The sequence below is a fragment of the Danio aesculapii genome, chromosome 12, assembly GCF_903798145.1.
Source record: "Danio aesculapii chromosome 12, fDanAes4.1, whole genome shotgun sequence".
NCBI classification, from domain to species: domain Eukaryota; kingdom Metazoa; phylum Chordata; class Actinopteri; order Cypriniformes; family Danionidae; genus Danio; species Danio aesculapii.
In genome coordinates this window covers 4,098,810-4,116,973 of record NC_079446.1, presented here as the reverse complement: position 1 = coordinate 4,116,973, position 18,164 = coordinate 4,098,810, and the positions used below count along the sequence as shown (strand labels likewise).

At 37.5% G+C, this 18,164-nt stretch overlaps 2 protein-coding genes across 2 annotated transcripts in view; both read left to right on the top strand.

The window, feature by feature from the left end:
* The window catches only part of taok2b (TAO kinase 2b), a 363,536-nt gene that overhangs the window by 310,970 nt on the left and 34,402 nt on the right, over nt 1-18,164 (top strand). The window lies entirely within an intron of this gene.
* cntd1 (cyclin N-terminal domain containing 1) lies at nt 104-10,473 on the top strand. Its single transcript, XM_056469110.1, has 7 exons — nt 104-332; nt 3,428-3,503; nt 3,579-3,747; nt 3,819-3,981; nt 5,957-6,101; nt 10,036-10,132; nt 10,260-10,473. Exons 1-7 carry the CDS (start codon nt 158-160, stop codon nt 10,359-10,361), a joined length of 927 nt encoding a protein of 308 aa, XP_056325085.1. The 5' UTR covers nt 104-157; the 3' UTR covers nt 10,362-10,473.

The following is an 18,164-nucleotide window of genomic DNA, read 5'->3' as shown; positions in this document are numbered from 1 at the left end:
ACGTGCTGCAATGTAAAATATTTCGACAACATACTTAAAGCTCTCTTACTGAGAACGGAAGAATCGGTCTTTTCTGCGTTAAAGGCGCCCTCTGCAGGTCGGAAAGTGACGTTTCTAGCGGTTACTGTTGGTGACAGCGATTAATCTTTCGAAAGAAATGGCGAAAAATACCATGTTTTCATTTCCCAGGAGGGACCAGAGGAACCTGAGCTTTGGAGAGGTGTCTTTAGACATTTTAACCGACATTCTGTCCAACCTCAACAACAAAAACAAGTCCAATTTGGAGAAGGTGTCAGATCTTTGTGGTTGTCTGAAAGAAAGGAGAATAGTTCGTGAGTGTTTGTTGACCTCAAATTATATTTGATGTGATATTTTAAGATGTTTCAGGAAAATACAGTTCTTGTGGTTATACTATGGTGGTTATAATGTCAAATGACACAACCATGTGACGATGTGTACTGTTTTATGGTAAGTTTGTAAGGCCAAGACTCGCTAACGTTACATTTATCCATTTCCTTTCCTGTTGTTTTAGCAGATTGTTGGAATCAGCCATTGATTTATGTGCTAGATATCCAAACAAAAAAAATTAAAAGCTCAAACGTCCTGAAAAATGTGCCATAAAAATGTTTTTTTTCCACTAACCACCTTGTTACCTGTTACTAATGACATAATTCAATCCAATTCAAGGATACCCCCTTGAGATGCTACTGATTTTCAAGGGGGTCCAATAAAGACACGACAAAAGACAAAATATAGCATAATTACAAAACATAATTAACAGCATAAATAACTAAATTTAGATTACAAATGTGTTTTTGACTTAATTTAAACGTAATACATTGAAAAAGATAAAACTAACAGTAAGTTTGATGCAATCTCCCTTAAATCATTAAAGTTAATGTTTATTAGAAATCAAGATTTAGTGTTGTGGACTTGTTTCAAAAAGAAATTCCCCAGCAGGCACACAATGTCATAAGACGTTAATATTAGGTTAGATTTAAGTTGTGACATCAGGTGACCAAAATTCAATGTCTAGCCAGCGTCTGAGGACAAAGTTATTTTGACATCCAATAACAACAACAAATTACGTTAATATTTGGTTGATTTTAGGTTGTGTTGGAAAGTTACCAAAATTCAACGTCAAGCCAACATATTAAACCAACGTTATATTGACATCAAATACTGACATTTTATTTGTCAGGTATGGCAACCAAAATCCAACATCTGATAGACATCATTGTGGTAACGTCCACACAACATCAAGCTGTAACATCATTAGACATTGATATTTGGTTGATTTTAGGTTGTTTTGGAAAGTAACCAAAATTCAACGTCGAGCCAACATCTTAACCATCGTCATATTGACGTCAAATACTGACAATTATTCGTCAGGTATGGCAACCAAATCCAACGTCTGATAGATATCATTGTGATAACGTCCAAATAACATCAAGCTGTAACATCATTAGACGTTGATATTTGGTTGGTTTTAGGTTGTGTTGGAAAGTGACCAAAATTCAAAGTCAAGCCAACATCTTAAACCAACCTCAGATTTTCATTTTCAAATAAAATGCGATGTCCCAACGAAGTTGGGGGACAACGTCAATCTGACGTCATGTTGACATCCTGTGCCTCCTGGAACATTTGCATTTAAACCTACAACAAATTATATGTAAGCCCTTATGTAAATGAACTATGCTTTTACAACAAATAAAACCAATCAAATCATTGTTACTGCAGTATACCATGGTAACCCCTAATTAACCATGGTTCTCTAAACTAATGATAGTACTCAAAGGCAATCAATACAGCACAAAACCATGATTACTTCACATTTACTTTAATACAGTATATTAAATGTAGTATACCATGGTAACCCCTAATTAACCATGGTTTTGCTACACTAATCATAGTCTACTCATTGCATTAATGGTACAACTGTAGTTATACCAATAGCAATTAATACACCACAAAACCATGATTACTTCACATTTACTTTAATACAGTATATTAAATGTAGTATACCATGGTAACCCCTAATTAACCATAGTTTTGCTACTCTAATCATAGTCTACTCATTGCATTAATGGTAAAACTGTGGTTATACCAATAGGAATTAATACACCACAAAACCATGATTACTTCACATTTACTTTAATACAGTATATTAAATGTAGTATACCATGGTAACCCCTAATTAACCATGGTTTTGCTACTCTAATCATAGTCTACTCATTGCATTAATGGTAAAACTGTGGTTATACCAATAGGAATCAATACACCACGAAACCATGATTTCTTCACATTTACTTTAATACAGTATATTAAATGTAGTATACCATGGTAACCCCTAATTAACCATAGTTTTGCTACACTAATCATAGTCTACTCATTGCATTAATGGTAAAACTGTAGTTATACCAATAGGAATTAATACACCACAAAACCATGATTTCTTCACATTTACTTTAATACAGTATATTAAATGTAGTATACCATGGTAACCCCTAATTAACCATAGTTTTGCTACACTAATCATAGTCTACTCGTTGCATTAATGGTAAAACTGTAGTTATACCAATAGGAATTAATACACCACAAAACCATGATCACTTCACATTTACTTTAATACAGTATATTAAATGTAGTATACCATGGTAATTTCTAATTAACCATGGTTTTGCTACACTAATCATAGTCTACTCGTTGCATTAATGGTAAAACTGTAGTTATACCAATAGGAATTAATACACCACAAAACCATGTTTACTTCACATTTACTTTAATACAGTATATTAAATGTAGTATACCATGGTAACCCCTAATTAACCATGGTTTTGCTACACTAATCATAGTCTACTCATTGCATTAATGGTAAAACTGTAGTTATACCAATAGGAATTAATACAGCACAAAACCATGTTTACTTCACATTTACTTTAATACAGTATATTAAATGTAGTATACCATGGTAACCCCTAATTAACCATAGTTTTGCTACACTAATCATAGTCTACTCATTGCATTAATGGTAAAACTGTAGTTATACCAATAGGAATCAATACACCACAAAACCATGATCACTTCACATTTACTTTAATACAGTATATTAAATGTAGTATACCATGGTAACCCCTAATTAACCATAGTTTTGCTACACTAATCATAGTCTACTCATTGCATTAATGGTAAAACTGTAGTTATACCAATAGGAATTAATACACCACAAAACCATGATCACTTCACATTTACTTTAATAAATTCATGGTTCATTTTCATAAGAGAAAGTTCTGAAATTGAATGTACCCTACGAATGCAGTGATGAAACTAGTATCGTACTATTTACTTTGTCCAAAACTTTCCAGAGTTTATCATGTTATTGTTTTTTTGTTGTGTGTGATATCGCTGTTGTCTGTTTGGTTCACAGAATGTGTATTTCTTCTTTGTGAGGAGCTAGGATTGAGTCCCGTGGTCGCATATCAGGCCATCGAAATACTGGAGAGGTATTTTTAAGACTCCTGAATGAAAAGTATTTATTGTGCAGCCATCTGAAACACCATCTCATTGTCATACCGTAGGTTTACGGCCAAACATATTGAAGATCTGATCCGGAGCCGCAAAGATTCATCACTCGCCGAGGACACCAGAAACCGTGAAGATCTCATTTTCCAAACGCTCAAGCACAAGTTCTTCCTCTTCATCATTTCAAGCATTCAGATCGCCAGCAAACTGGATTTGTACACCAATGTATGTTCATCTCATAAATCACAATGCAATGTTCCACAGTACACTGTAATTGACGATGTAATCTGTTTTAGGTTGTCAACAATGACATCGCGATGAGATTTCTGCAGTCGGTCAGTTACCCTTCCTCCAAAAAGCAACTCTTGGACTCTGAGGTTTTCATTTTAAAAACTCTCAACTTTAATCTGAACGTCCCCAATCCCGTAACGTATGTGGAGACGCTTTTGGAAGTGCTGGGTAAGCTGTTTTTCTTTAGGCAGCAGTTATTGTGTATACTTAGATAAATATGATCTGGAATATTGTTGTTTGCTGTGTTTGGTGTAATTCAGTCATTCATTTTCCTGCGGCTTAGTCCCTTTATTAATCAGGGTCACCACAGCGAAATGAACCGCCGACTTATCCAGCATATGTTTTACACAGTGGATGCCCTTCCAGATGCTGGGAAACACCCATACACTCACATTCACACACACACTCTTACACTACGGCCAGTTTAGTTTATTCAATTCACCTATAGCCCATGTGTTTGGACTGTGGGGGAGACCCACGCCAACACGGGGAGAACATGCAAACTCCACGCAGGAATGCCAACTGGCCAAACACGGACTCAAACCAGCAACCTTCTTGCTGTGAGTCGACAGTGCTAACGACTTGACACCGTGTCACCCTTGGGTGTAATTAGTTACAGTAATTAAATTATGTGTCCATTGATAATATAAAGTGAGAGATTACTGTAATTTTTTTAGGTTATTTAATTAGGCTTACTTGTAATGTACTTCAAATATTATACAAGTATTCAACACTATATCAATATTAAATATAATATAGTATAAATGATAAAGTATATAATATTAAATCAATTTAGAGAAGAAAAAAGTACAATTTTCAAGTTTTATATTTTGCATAATAATTCTATTTTCAAATACATTTACATTTATTAGACAAATGCACATGCTTTAGAAACAATGAATTATTAATAAACTAGTCATTGCCAATATATTTTGTAAATGAAATATAGGGTGGTACGTGAAATTTAATAAACATAATGTTTAACTTTTCTCTTGTTCTTTTTTTAATTTTGTTGATAAACTAAAGATGATTATTTTTAAAATATTGCTAGGCCATGTTTGAGCTGAATTAAAACAATTAAATTAATTTAATTCATATTGTTAATGAGCTCAGATTTAATGGGATTTTCAATAATATTGAGTTGGGTAATTACATATTCTTATTGAGTATTTAAATTTCTTTTCAGTCAAAGTAATTGTTTAGAAAAGCAATTTAAATACTGAATAAGAACTCATAGACGATATAAATTAAACTATATTATTTTAATTTGACTCAAACATGGCCTTTAGCATTATTTAAATTAACATAATGTTCTTTAGTTAATAAACAGAATTACTTTGCAACAAAAGAGAAAAGTTAAACATGTGTGACCCCATATTTCATCCACACAATATATTATTGCCAATGACTAATTTCTTAACTCATTCTTTCTTAAGATGCATTAATTATTTACAAAAGCAATTTTAGTACAACTTTAATAATGTGATAAGTAATCAGTTCATTTATTCATTCATTTTCTTTTCGGCTTGGTCCCTGGTCGCCACAGCGGAATGAACCGCCAACTAATCCAGCATATGTTTAATGCAACGAATGCTCATCCAGCTGCAACCCATCTCAGGGAAACATCCATACACATCCATTCACACACATACACTACGGACAATTTAGCTTACCTAATTCACCGCATGTCTTTGGACTGTGGGGGAAACTGGAGCACACAGAGGAAACCCACTCGAACACGGGGAGAACATGCAAACTCCACACAGAAATGCCAACTGACCCAGCCGAGGCTCGAGCCAGTGACCTTCTTGCTGTGAGGCGACTGCACTACCCACTGCGCCACCGCGTCGCCCCGTCAGTTAATCAGTAATTTAATAAAAAAAAAAATTTAAGTAAATTACCCAACATGTGGCATGGTGGCTCAGTGGTTAGCAATTTCACCTCACAGCAAGAAGGTCGCTGGTTCGAGTCCTTAATGGGGCAGTTGGCATTTCTGTGTGAAGTTTGCATGTTCTTCTCGTCCCCTGTGTAAAACATATGCTGAAATAATTGGCGATTCATTCCGCTGTGGCGACCTTTGAAGTAGAGACTAAGCTGAAGTAAAATGAATGAATTACCCAACAGTGATTGTGTTTTCACACAGGCCACAATGATGCATCTGCCCCTGTTGCTCAGCTACATGACCAGTGTGTGCCTGTACTGCAGTTTATTTACCTGCAGAGGGAGACAATCTACAACTCATTACTCATTTTTGCCACTGGATGCGCCAGTCCTTCCCATGAGCAAAGGTACAGGGTTTCTGCTTTCATTTTGTTTTCACTCCAAAGTGGTACATGGTTTCCCCAAAGTATCTTCTGAAAAACTTAGGGTGCATGAGTTCGGGTACTGGTAAGGGCACTGATAAGCTTGGTTCACTATACATTGTGACACACTGGCTGCGTTCCATTTTATGCCCTAATCCCTTCGAAGAGTTTACCCTCCGGAGTGAAAGCTTCAAGGGGTGAAGAGTGTAGGGGTCAGAAAAAGCTTGTCTGTGGAAGGCACTTGTAAGTCATAGACGTGTCACACTTTTTGTGTGCAAATGAATTTACTTTTTCAAATCTAAAGGTTTCATTCAAAAAGAACGAATGATTGAAATGACAAGTGGATCAGTACATGATAGCATACTGTTCATATTTCATAGGTGTTCATAGGTGATCAATCGTGCTACCCACTGCACCACCGTGACGCCCTGTGAAAAGTATTCTAAAGAATATTGAGAACCAAATAGTTCAAGAATGTTTTACTATAGAAGTCAATGTCTACTGTCAACCGTCTGGTTTCCAACATTCTTCAAAATATCTTCTCTTCTGTTGAACAGTAGCTCATGTGGGGCAGCACGGTGGCTCAGTGGTTAGCACTGTTGCCTCACAGCAAGAAGGTTGCTGGTTCAAGTCCCGGCTGGGCCAATTGGCATTTCTGTGTGGAGTTTGCATGTTCTCCCCGTGTTGGCGTGGGTTTCCTCCGGGTGCTCCGGTTTCCCCCACGGTCCAAACACATGCGCTATAGGTGAATTGGAGGAACTAAATCAGCCATACTGTATGTGTGTGAATGTGAGAGTGTATGGGTGTTTCCCAGATCTGGGTTGCAGCTGGAAGGGCATACACTGTGTAAAACATATGCTGCAATAGTTGGTGATTCATTCTGCTGTGGCGACCTCTGATGAATCAGAGACTAAGCCAAAGGAAAATGAATGAAGCTCACGCGGGTTTCAATCAAACTGAAGGTGAGTAAATGCTCATTATCAGGTTAACTGAAACTGAACTGAACTTTTCATGTATAATTTTGCTGTTGTGGACTTCCTTGTAACTACAGTGGTATAAACATTGACAAATATTATTCAGTGCTTATTTAAATCTCGCATATTTCCTTTTATGCTCTCTGTGAACCTGTATGAAGGATTAATTTCAGTCGATTCATTTGCATTAATAGAGCTTTCAGCTGCCTTTTCAAATGTTCATGGCAGCAGCTGTGTTTGTTCTTGTCTTGCAAATTAGTTCAATTCTTCATAACATTCGTAACCGTCTCTTAATCTTCTGCAGAGCGAGGAAATACGCTGACTCTCATAAGCGAATCAAACTGGTGCTCTTCGTGTAGTTCACTGTAAAAAAAGCTGGGTTCCACACAATTCCTTCATGTTGTCCTAGCACAAATCGATGAATCTTTTTTACGAATTTAAGTAAACTGAACATAACAATTAAGATGCCCCCCACAGATGTTTAAGAATTGTGTTGTTTCAACTTATTTTTACCTCTTAAGGCCCAAGGTGTTTTTTTACATGCATTTTTATTTCTTTTTGCTATTTGGACTTATTGGAACCTAATTAGAAGAAAAATCTAAGTATCATCTTTTAATACGATGTACTTTTAGAGAAAAATGATGTCCATATATGTGGACTTGTGGTCCAAATTTACATAAAACACTTTTTCCTGAATTTTTTTAATGCATATTTAACATAGACATTTTTTCTTTAACTTGCTTTGACTATCAGAGAGTAAAACAACATTTTTTCCTCATTTTGGACAGTTAAAAATAGTGTTTGGGACATTTCATATGCTGCAAAACAGTTGCAGGATGACACAGTATGTCTGTAACAAAATATAAAACATTTAAAGTGTTTTAAATAGCCACTTAAGAGCTAAAATGTGCTGTCCACATATGAGGACACTCGAGCCCTAGGAGGTGAAATAAGTACTTTAATCAACCAGCAAAAGTCATTTTTGAGTGTTCACTGTATTTTAGACAGTAGCAGTGGGGGGCGCTCATGTTTTTAGGGGCCACCCTCTAACATTTATCTCATTTAATTATGTATTTCTATCAGTGTTTTAGCAATATTGTCTAAATTGATGATGTTGTGAATGTTGAAAAGTACAGACGGGTTTTAAAGGGCACATAGTTTACCTCTTTTTTTATGATTTAATATTAATATTATGGTTCTTCTGAGTGTGCCAGTTTAGGTTCAGTTTAAAACACAATTCAGATTTGTTTATTATAATGTGTTAAAAAGTGTCATGTTGGGGGCGTGTCCACAGCTCACTGATTTATGGGTGTGTTGCTTCACATGTAAATTAGTTTCGGCTTCCCGCCAACGTAACAAGGGGGCGGGGCCATGAGCTCACCCGCTCTGCGTTTGCAACAGTCTGACAGGCAGACGGAGAAGGTGAGAGAGGATCACCATTCAGTCGTACATGTATGACTCTGACACAGACCAAGCAGAGAGTACAAAATCATTTGTGTCTTTGTACAGTTTTACAGCCAACTGTGTGCTAGTTTCAAGTGCCGAGCTTGTACACAGAAACTAATAACCACGCACACTGAATTAACTTTGACTGAGACACCGGATGCGCCGCTCGAAGCCGCGACACGGCACACCAGACACTCTCTGTAGCGCTGCAGATACATGAAGTGTCCCGAATCGTCGCGCCACGCATTTTTGAATTCTAAACATAGGTTTCTGCAGCGGTCCGCGGCGCCCAGCCGTCGATTTGAGTGTACCCTGATAGAAACCTATGTTTAGAATTCTAAAACGCATGCTAGTTAAGATCACAGGGAGCTTCTGGGATCGCGAGAAATGCAAACAGCTGAAGTATAAGGTAGACTCAATGAGAAGTACACATGTTTGCAAACCTACCTAAAGATACAACCAATAATTCCGATTAGAGCGATAATGTGGAGAATATTGCTCTTGTGTTGAGCCCAATGAGCCTTGCATCTAAAAATAGAGCTAGGGTGTTCCTTTAGTGATATCGCTTCGACTCACGCTGAAAATGGCGGACGTGAATCAACAAACTGAGGATATGATGACGCGCCTGTCAATCAATATTGGTGGGCGGGGGGACCGCTCTCCTACGTAAAGTTGAGGTCGATTTGAAAACAGCTCCAATTGGTCCACCGTTTTTTATGTTGTTAAATTGAAAAAAAAAGCACTGGGTGTGCTTATATCACCCCAATATGACGGTCTATACACCATACATGCACATATGTCTGTCCAAACAGCTTGAAAAGTAGATTTTTTACCATAGGTGCTCTTTAATTCATTATGCTGTTCCCTCTGGAAAACACTTCAGTGGTAATAGTTTTCATTTTCAGCATGACAATGATCCGCTAATTGCAATGAAATCCTTTTTGGAAAAAGAAAACAGCTGATGAAACACAGACAGTCATGAAATGGCCTCCACAGAGTCCAGACCCGAATATTATTGAGGCTGTATGAGATCACCTGGACAGAAAATGAAAGATATGAGACTCTAAACCTTGAGAAGAATTCGGGAAAGTGCTAAAAGAAGCCTGATATTATTACACAGCACATTATTTTAGGAAACCCCAGGATAATTAGAACAAAACAGTGCCAGGGGAAGCCACATTAAACATAGACTTTTGCTTGAAGAGGAAATGTTGTGCTGTTGTTGGTTTTTTATACATATTTCCTACAGTTTCTGTTTGTTTTTAATAGATAGACGGATTCATTATATATTGTGCACAAGTCTTAGGCCAACAAAGCTGGTATAGTGCTCAGTACTGTATATTGCAGATGCACACATTGTGATCTCGATGCTGAAATGATATGTTGTTCATTCACCTTGAACAAGGTCATAACTCATTCTGAGGCAAACATCACTCAGGTTTTATGTACTCGCTGCCATGGCTTGGGGAATATGAAGTATGTCTTGTGTTTGTTGACAGAGCCAAGTTTGTGTCGGTGACAGAGGACTTCATGCTTTTGGGAGTTGGAGTCATCGCTGTGGCCGCCTTCATTCATCATATCTCAACGTGCGTAAAGGTACAGAAAAACACCCACCGAATCTAGATCATGATTTAGCTGCGAAGTGTATTTAAATATTTATTACCCGCTTCAATATCGAGAGTCTCGGAGGATTGTAGTTGTTTGCTTGATGTGTGTGCTGCAGGTGGTGGAGGAGCTGACAGAAATCACAGGCATTTCAGCCCAGAGTATCATGGACTTTGCGTATGTCACACTGATGCACATCACAGACGATACATCCAAGTGATGAATTTTTAAGTGTGTTGATATAGTCTGGAGTAATAGAAGGTCTATAATAGGGGAATAAAACAATAATAATAATAGGGGAATAATAATATAAAATAATAGGTGAATAGTTTAGAGTTGTTAGAAGATTGCACTTCAAAAATGCTTTACTTACTTAAATGTTTTGTCTTGTTTCTAGTCCAAATATCTTAAATAAATATCTTAAATAAAAATCCTAATAAATTTTCTGGACAAGCAAAAGTATTGTCTTGTTTTAATAAATAATATGTCTTAAATAATTTCTTAAAACAAACCAAAAAATCGGTCATTAGGGTAAGCAACCTAATCGTGTTTTCGTTTTGACATTAGATCATTTTGCTTTAGCCCATTGGCAGATTATTTGGCTTGTTTTAAGAAAAAACTCACTTAATTTTGGCATATTATTTCTTAAAACAAGTATTTTTTGCTTGTCTAGAAAATGCTTCTAGATTTCATTAAGAGTTTTTAGATATTTGGACTAAAAACAAGACCAAAAAAATCTAAGTAAGAAAAGCTTTTTTGCAGTGTGAATACCAAGCTGCAAAACATGCTTTTCTTATTTGGAGTTTTTGTCTGGTTTTTAGTCTAAATAAAAATATCTAAAAATATATTAAACAACTAAATCACTTTATTTTAGTCCAAATAAAAATATATATTATATATCTAAAAAAAGGTCATATCTAAATCATTTTATTTTAGCCCAAATAAAAATATCTAAAAATATATTAAACATCTAAATCACTTTATTTTAGTCCAAATAAAAATATCTAAAAATATATTAAACATCTAAATCATTTTATTTTAGTCCAAATAAAAATATATATTATATATCTAAAAAATGTCATATCTAAATCATTTTATTTTAGCCCAAATAAAAATATCTAAAATATATTAAACATCTAAATCACTTTATTTTAGTCCAAATAAAAATATATATTATATATCAAAAAAAGTCATATCTAAATCATTTTATTTTAGTCCAAATATAAATACACTGTAAAAAGTTGGCTCAACTTAAAATTTTAAGGCAACCAGCTTCAGTGCATTTTTGAGTTTACTCAACTTGAACCGAGTCAAGTACAGTACTTGGGTTGAAAGTTGAGTCAGCTCAAAAAAGCTCTGCAGCAAGTTGCCTTTCAATTTTTGTAAGTTGAGTCAACTTTTTTTTTAGAGTGTATCAAAAAAAAAATTCAAAAACAAATTTATAAATAAATCATTTTATTTTAGTCCTAATAAATATAAATAAACAAATCATAAATCAAGAAGTTGTTCAGGTTTTTCCTCACAACAAGCTAAATTATCTGCTAGTGGACTGATAATTTTTACATAGCCCACTGGCAAACTATTTAGCTTGTTTTAAGGAAAATCTCACTTAATTTGGACTTATTTCTGAAAATAAAGCTATATTTTTTACTTGTCTAGATTTAAGCTTGGCTGATTTAAGAATTTAAGTATTTTGGATTACAAACAAGACAAAATCTCTCATTTTTTGAAAATGAAAATGTTTACTTCTCTAAAAGAACACCTAGTTATTGTATAAATTGTTAGTCTGTCATGACTGGATGAACTGTAAACATTAAAGAGGAATTTCCCATTGGCATTTGCATTATATTACGCAACAATCTTGAATAGGAATTGATGAATGTGTGATGACATTCCTGTGGTGTTTCTTCATAAAATGAGCTGAGGTGTATCAGACGGTGAAAATCTAAACCGATAACACTTTAAATTCAATAATATGTTTACATTTTCAACTATATGTAGCTAGCTAGAACAACGTCGAGCGAGAAATTGATTCTGTGCATCAGTGGTTGATTGGACGTCGAGATGTGGGCGTGAGCTTGCAGAGGTGGAGTTTCAGACGAATAATTCATTGGAGAAATCCTGCATCAACAGAGCGAAGTCTTGAATTTTCACCAATATAAACTATATTTAAATGCTCCAAATACACTTAAAATGATCTGTAAATTGACAGTTTTCTGTATTTTGTGATGCATGTGTTCTTTTCCATTTAATTATGCTTTTGAATTGCATTATGGGACCTTGATCTTTTCTCCAAAAGCTTTTGATGCTGAAAAGTTTGTAATTTTGTGGTTCACAAGTGTTTTCAAGGGGGTTTTATTTCCGCTTTGTCCACTTTTATGTTGAAAATTCAACTCTGTAGTTTAACAAAGTGACTTTTATTGACATTTTTATTAGTTTAAATTGATATATTGTCTGGGTTTGTGTAGTGTATATCTTGTGTCAAACTACAATGTCAATAAAAGTCACTTTGTTAGGCTGCAGAGTTGAATTTTCAACATAAAAGTGGACAGAGCAGAAATAAAACTCCCTTGAAAACACTTGTGAACCACAAAATATGGAAACTGTTCTTTAATAGACATTTTTTGACAGTGTAGATGTAAACATTTGGGATCGTTTTCATTTAATATACACTTTAATCAGCTATTTCATGTAAGTTCTTTCATCATTTGCTCACATTAATATAGTTAGAGACTTTAAAACCTCTCAGTTTTCATTTTAAAAGGTTTGCATTTCAAATATTACCCTGAGTCTTATTGGCCTGGGATGACATGAGGGTGAGTAAATGACAGAATTTACATTTTTGGCTAAACTAACATCTCAAATATAGTTGAAAACAGACTGGTTGAGTTTTGCTAAAGCTTGTACATGATATTTGAAGAGTTATTGGCTCAGTTGTAGTGATACTGGAGCTTTTTTGCAACCCAGGCTCATACTGAGAACGTAGTCCCGAGGACGTTTCTGGAGACCGCGAAATACGTCCCGGGAGGTACGTATTTTTGCAATTTTTGTTTTCGCGAATCCGCGAGAGACCACTGTGTGCGCTTTCTCCCGCGCCGTCCTAGCGTAAACCCGCTAGAGGCCGCTGTCGAACGACCTTCTGCCTGCCTGGATGACAGAATGATTGACCGTGCGACCCACCGGCTGACCCACCCTCCTCCGTCCCTAAACCCAACCAACGACGATTCACAAAAGCCGTCCAGAAAAAGAAAAGCCCTCGTCTGATTTTTACCACGTTTTCGGATTTTGACCACATTCTCACCCTGTCACTTTTTTTTTTTTGGATTTTGTTTTCTTACCTGATTTCTGGAACCGCTCTTCCCCGGACTCGAACCCGGTCGTCGTCGTGGTCAGCCCCTTTCTGCGCCTCAAGTTCGCCAAAGTACACGAAGAGCTAACCAGACAAACTGGTTGCAGCGGTAAAGCCCTCCACACGGAGGCGAGCGGCCGGCCGGCAAGCGCCGAAAGGAACGGCGTCACACCGCCCCACAGCGTTCGCTTAAAAAAATGAAATGCAGCCGTACGTACCCCCGGCTACATATTTCGCAGTCTCCAGAAACGTCCACGGGAATACATTTTCAGAATGAGCCTGGGTTGCTTTTTTGGGGCTTGTTTTGGTTCAGTATAGACGCCTCATGACTTATGTGTAACATATGCACATTTTGTCACTGTTTTGGAGCACACTAGCTTATAGATATCATTAAAACGAACAGACTAAAGAAGATTCTAACATGTAAAAAAAAACCCATTATTTTAATTTCATGTGTCCTTTAAATATGACTGGAGCTCCTCTTGGGTTTATCGTCACTGAACTGCTCTAAAGTGGTTTTACTATCAGATGATTTATCATAATTTTGTAGAAACAAAGCCTTTTGCACAGAGCTGTCTGTGTTCTGGTGTGGATCCAGCGCTTCAGGCAGTCCTGCTGGATGGATGTGTTTCAGTCTGGCAGGAGGATCAGAGGGTTTGATGTGGGAGATGCTGAACGCTGGCAGATGCCACAAATATCCCTATTCTTTATGTATGATTCCTCCAACGGCATGCAGTTGTGTTCAAGGAATGCCAGTGTTCAGAATATGGAACATATGCCAGAGTAGTTGGCGGTTCATTCCGCTGTGGTGACCCCTGATAAATCAGGGACTAAGCCAAAAGAAAATGAATGAATGAATGAATGAACATGGCTCTATATGTTTGGTAATATTCTACACCGCATACAGTATGCCAGAGCAGTTACAGTCTGAACTGTAAAAGATATCTGTTAATTAAGTATCCGCATTTGGTGATTCACAAGTGTTTTCCGTATATTTAGGGTTGTGAATTGCATTATGGGATGTTGATCTCGGCTCTGTCGACTTTTGATGTTGAAAATTCAACTCTACAGTTAAACAAAGTGACTTTTATTGACATTTTAGGAGCTTGAAATAATATAATGTGTAAAAAATGATATCTAGAGAAATAAGTCTGTATAATAACAGAAATTGTACTGGCAGCTTATTACAAGGTTTTTGCAGCGTAACATACAACACCAACCAAGACAATATAGCACTTTAAACTATTAAAATGTGAATAAACGTCACTTTTCTGAACTTTTCAAGGTTAAAAGTCCCATAATCATAATTCATTCATTTTCTTTTCGGCTTAGTCCCTTTATTAATCCGGGGTCGCCACAGCGGAATGAACCACCAACTTATCCAGCACGTTTTACTCAGCGGATGCTCTTCCAGCCGCAACCCGTCTCTGAGAAACATCCATACATTCACTCACACTCACACTCATACACTACGTACAATTTAGCCTTCCCAATTCAACTCTACTGCATGTGTTTGGACTGTGGGGGAAACCGGAGCACCCGGAGGAAACCCACGCGAACACTGGGAGAACATGCAAACTCCACACAGAAATGCCAACTGACCCAGCCAAGGCTTGAACCAGCGACCTTCTTGCTGTGCACTACCTACTGCGCCACTGCGTCGCCGAGTCCCACAATCCCATAATGCAATTCAAAAGAATAAATAAAAGGGGGAAATAATAAACTAAAAACATGAATCACAAAATACAAAATATTACTTGGATATTTCTTACAGTAGTTTTTGATGCTATAAACACTCCATCACTTCTGAGGCTTTTAGTTTATTTGTAGTAAGTTTGATGCATATGAAGTCATAACTTTTGCCTGATTGGTTGAATTTCAGATCAGAATATATACATTTGCTTTCAATCGGATCCATTTTGTATTTTATTTTGGGGAAAAAAATGGATCAACAAGTTTGATTAGATTCAGATCCATTCAGGAGTATTTTAGGTAAAACAAAACAAACAGGTCCGACTCAAATCCTTTAGGAAAAAATGTAAGTTATGGTAGAATTTAAAGAACTGGATCAACGCAGTCTCGGGGTGATTAAATTCAGACCCATTCGTGTTATTTTCAGTCAAAACATAAACAACTGGATCAACACACTCATTCATTCATTCATTCATTCATTCATTCATTTTCTTTTCAACTTAGTCTCTTTATTAATCCGGGGTCGCCACAGCGGAATGAACCGCCAACTTATCCAGCACATGTTTTATGCAGCGGATGCCCTTCCAGCTGCAACCCATCTCTGGGAAACATTCAAACACACTCATTCACACTCATACACTTCGGACTATTTAGCCTGCCCAATTCACCTGTTCAGCATGTCTTTGGGCTGTAATAATAATAATGAATGAGAAACCATAGGGTGACCGGAACCTTTAATGCAGTTATTTGTTCACGGGTGCGTATACTGACGGAACCCCTGGTTAGACATATACAAATATTATATTACTATTATATAATATGAAATTATATATATTTTTAAAGCTTTGCAGATGTTGTCTAGGACACAAAACACTAAGATCATCAACTTTTTTTGTTTGTTTAAAAAAAAAAAGAACCGTACTGTACATTTACTATATGTGTGCTAGGAATCCTCCCTCACATCCTCCTTCAGATTATTGGCCAATCAGTGCGATTAGTCAGAGTGTTTGCAGCTTCTCATTGGCCGGCGTGAATGCGTCCACACTGTGATCCTGTATGATGAGTGGAAGCACATGCCGGAGCTCCATCACTTCATCAGGTCACCATGGCAACCCCTGCCTGTTCCCAGTCACTCGGGAACACCGCTTCTGCACGCCTCACTTGCCAAGTAAGCGGATCGGCCTCCGGGTGCCTGCCTTGTGGATCTCTGCAGAAACACACTGCTTGTGTGGAGGGACTTATGGGAAATGAGCTTCTCATATGCTGGGTAACAGTCTCTGTGTGACTGTCTCCGGCCAGCAGACTAACTCTGAAATGGTCGGATTGATGAGGAGCAAAGCCAGCTAGACTTTGAGGAGCCCTATAAGAAAAACCGTGTCAGAACCCCATCAGAACTTTGATTAAAAACCCAAAATGCCTCCAGACACATTAATCTGTGGTTTTAGAGTAGTTTTGACAAACAGAAGTGAGTTGAAACAGTAAGCAGTACAAAAAACCTAACCCTAAAAGTTATTGCTCACTGAATCCGAAATTTTCGTTCGTAGTTATGGCACGATAAAAAATAAATTCGACCTCACATTGTGTCAGTCGTATAGTACTGCCTCCTAAAGGTTCGTCCAGTCTAAAAAATCTAATCAGGTTAGATTTTATCTGCTTTTCGCATCCAAAAAAGCTAACACAGGCTCTATATACTAACGTAGCCCTATATACGTTTCTGGAGAGCGTGAATAATGTAGCCAGAAGAACGTATGGCTACATTTCAATCTTTAAAACGAACGCTACGGGGCGGTATAATGTTTTTTTCGCGCTTAACAGCTGACAGATTACCTCCGTGTGGATGGCTTTTCCGCGGGTACCAGTTGCCCAGTGGCTCTGTACTTTGGAGGACTTGAGACGCAGAGTTGACCATGATGACGGGATTCGAGTCTGGCGGAGAACGGTTCCAGAAAGCCGGGGTAAGACAAAAACAAAAGCCAAAAAAATTAAATAAACAAGCGAAAAACAGGGTGAGAATGTGGTAAAATCTGAAAACGTGATAAAAATCAGGCGGGCGTGAGGGTTTTTCTTTTTCTGGGCTGCTTTTGAAAACACTGTCGGTTGGGTTTGGGGAAGTGAGTGGGCGCAGGTCAATCGGTGCTTTTGAAAACCCTAATAGTTGGGTTAAGGGAAAGCGGTGGGTGAGGGCATTGGTCAGTTGGTCAAGTCGGTCAGTCAGTTGACAGCGGCCTCTGGTGGATTTATGTGAGAACAGCAGGCGCGAATGGCACTCGCAAGAGAAATTTGACATCTGAAAAAGTGTACACAGTGGCCTCTGGTGGATTTACATGAGAACAGCTGGTGCGAATGGCACTCAAGAGAGGAATTTGAGATCTGAAAAAGTGTACACAGCGGCCTCTGGTGGATTTACATGAGAACAGCAGGCGCGAATGGCACTCAAGAGAGGAATTTGAGATCTGAAAAAGTGTACACAGCGGCCTCTGGTGGATTTACATGGTGCGAATGGCACTCGCGAGAGAAATTTGAGATCTTAAAAAGTGTACACAGCGGCCTCTGATGGAAAACGTACCTCCTGGGACATATTTGGCGCTCTCCAGAAATGTATACTGGAGTATGTAATAACTGAATAACTGACTGACTGACAGATCGACTGGCCCACCCACCTCCTTCCCTAAACCCAACCGACAGTGTTTTCAAAACCAATCCAGAAAAAGGAAAGCTCTCGCGGCCGCCTGATATTTACCACATTTTCAGATTTTACCTCATTCTCACCTTGTTATTTACTTGTTTATTTAATTTTTTGGCTTTTGTTTTCGTCTCACCTGCTTTCCGTAACTGTTCTTCAATGGACTCGAACCCTGTCGTCACAGTCAACTCCACTCTGTGTCTCGAATTCTCCAACAGATGCGGCGACCTACTGGACAAACTGGTAACAGCAGAAAAGCCAGTCACACGGAGGTAAGTGGTCAGCTGTTTAGCGCGAAA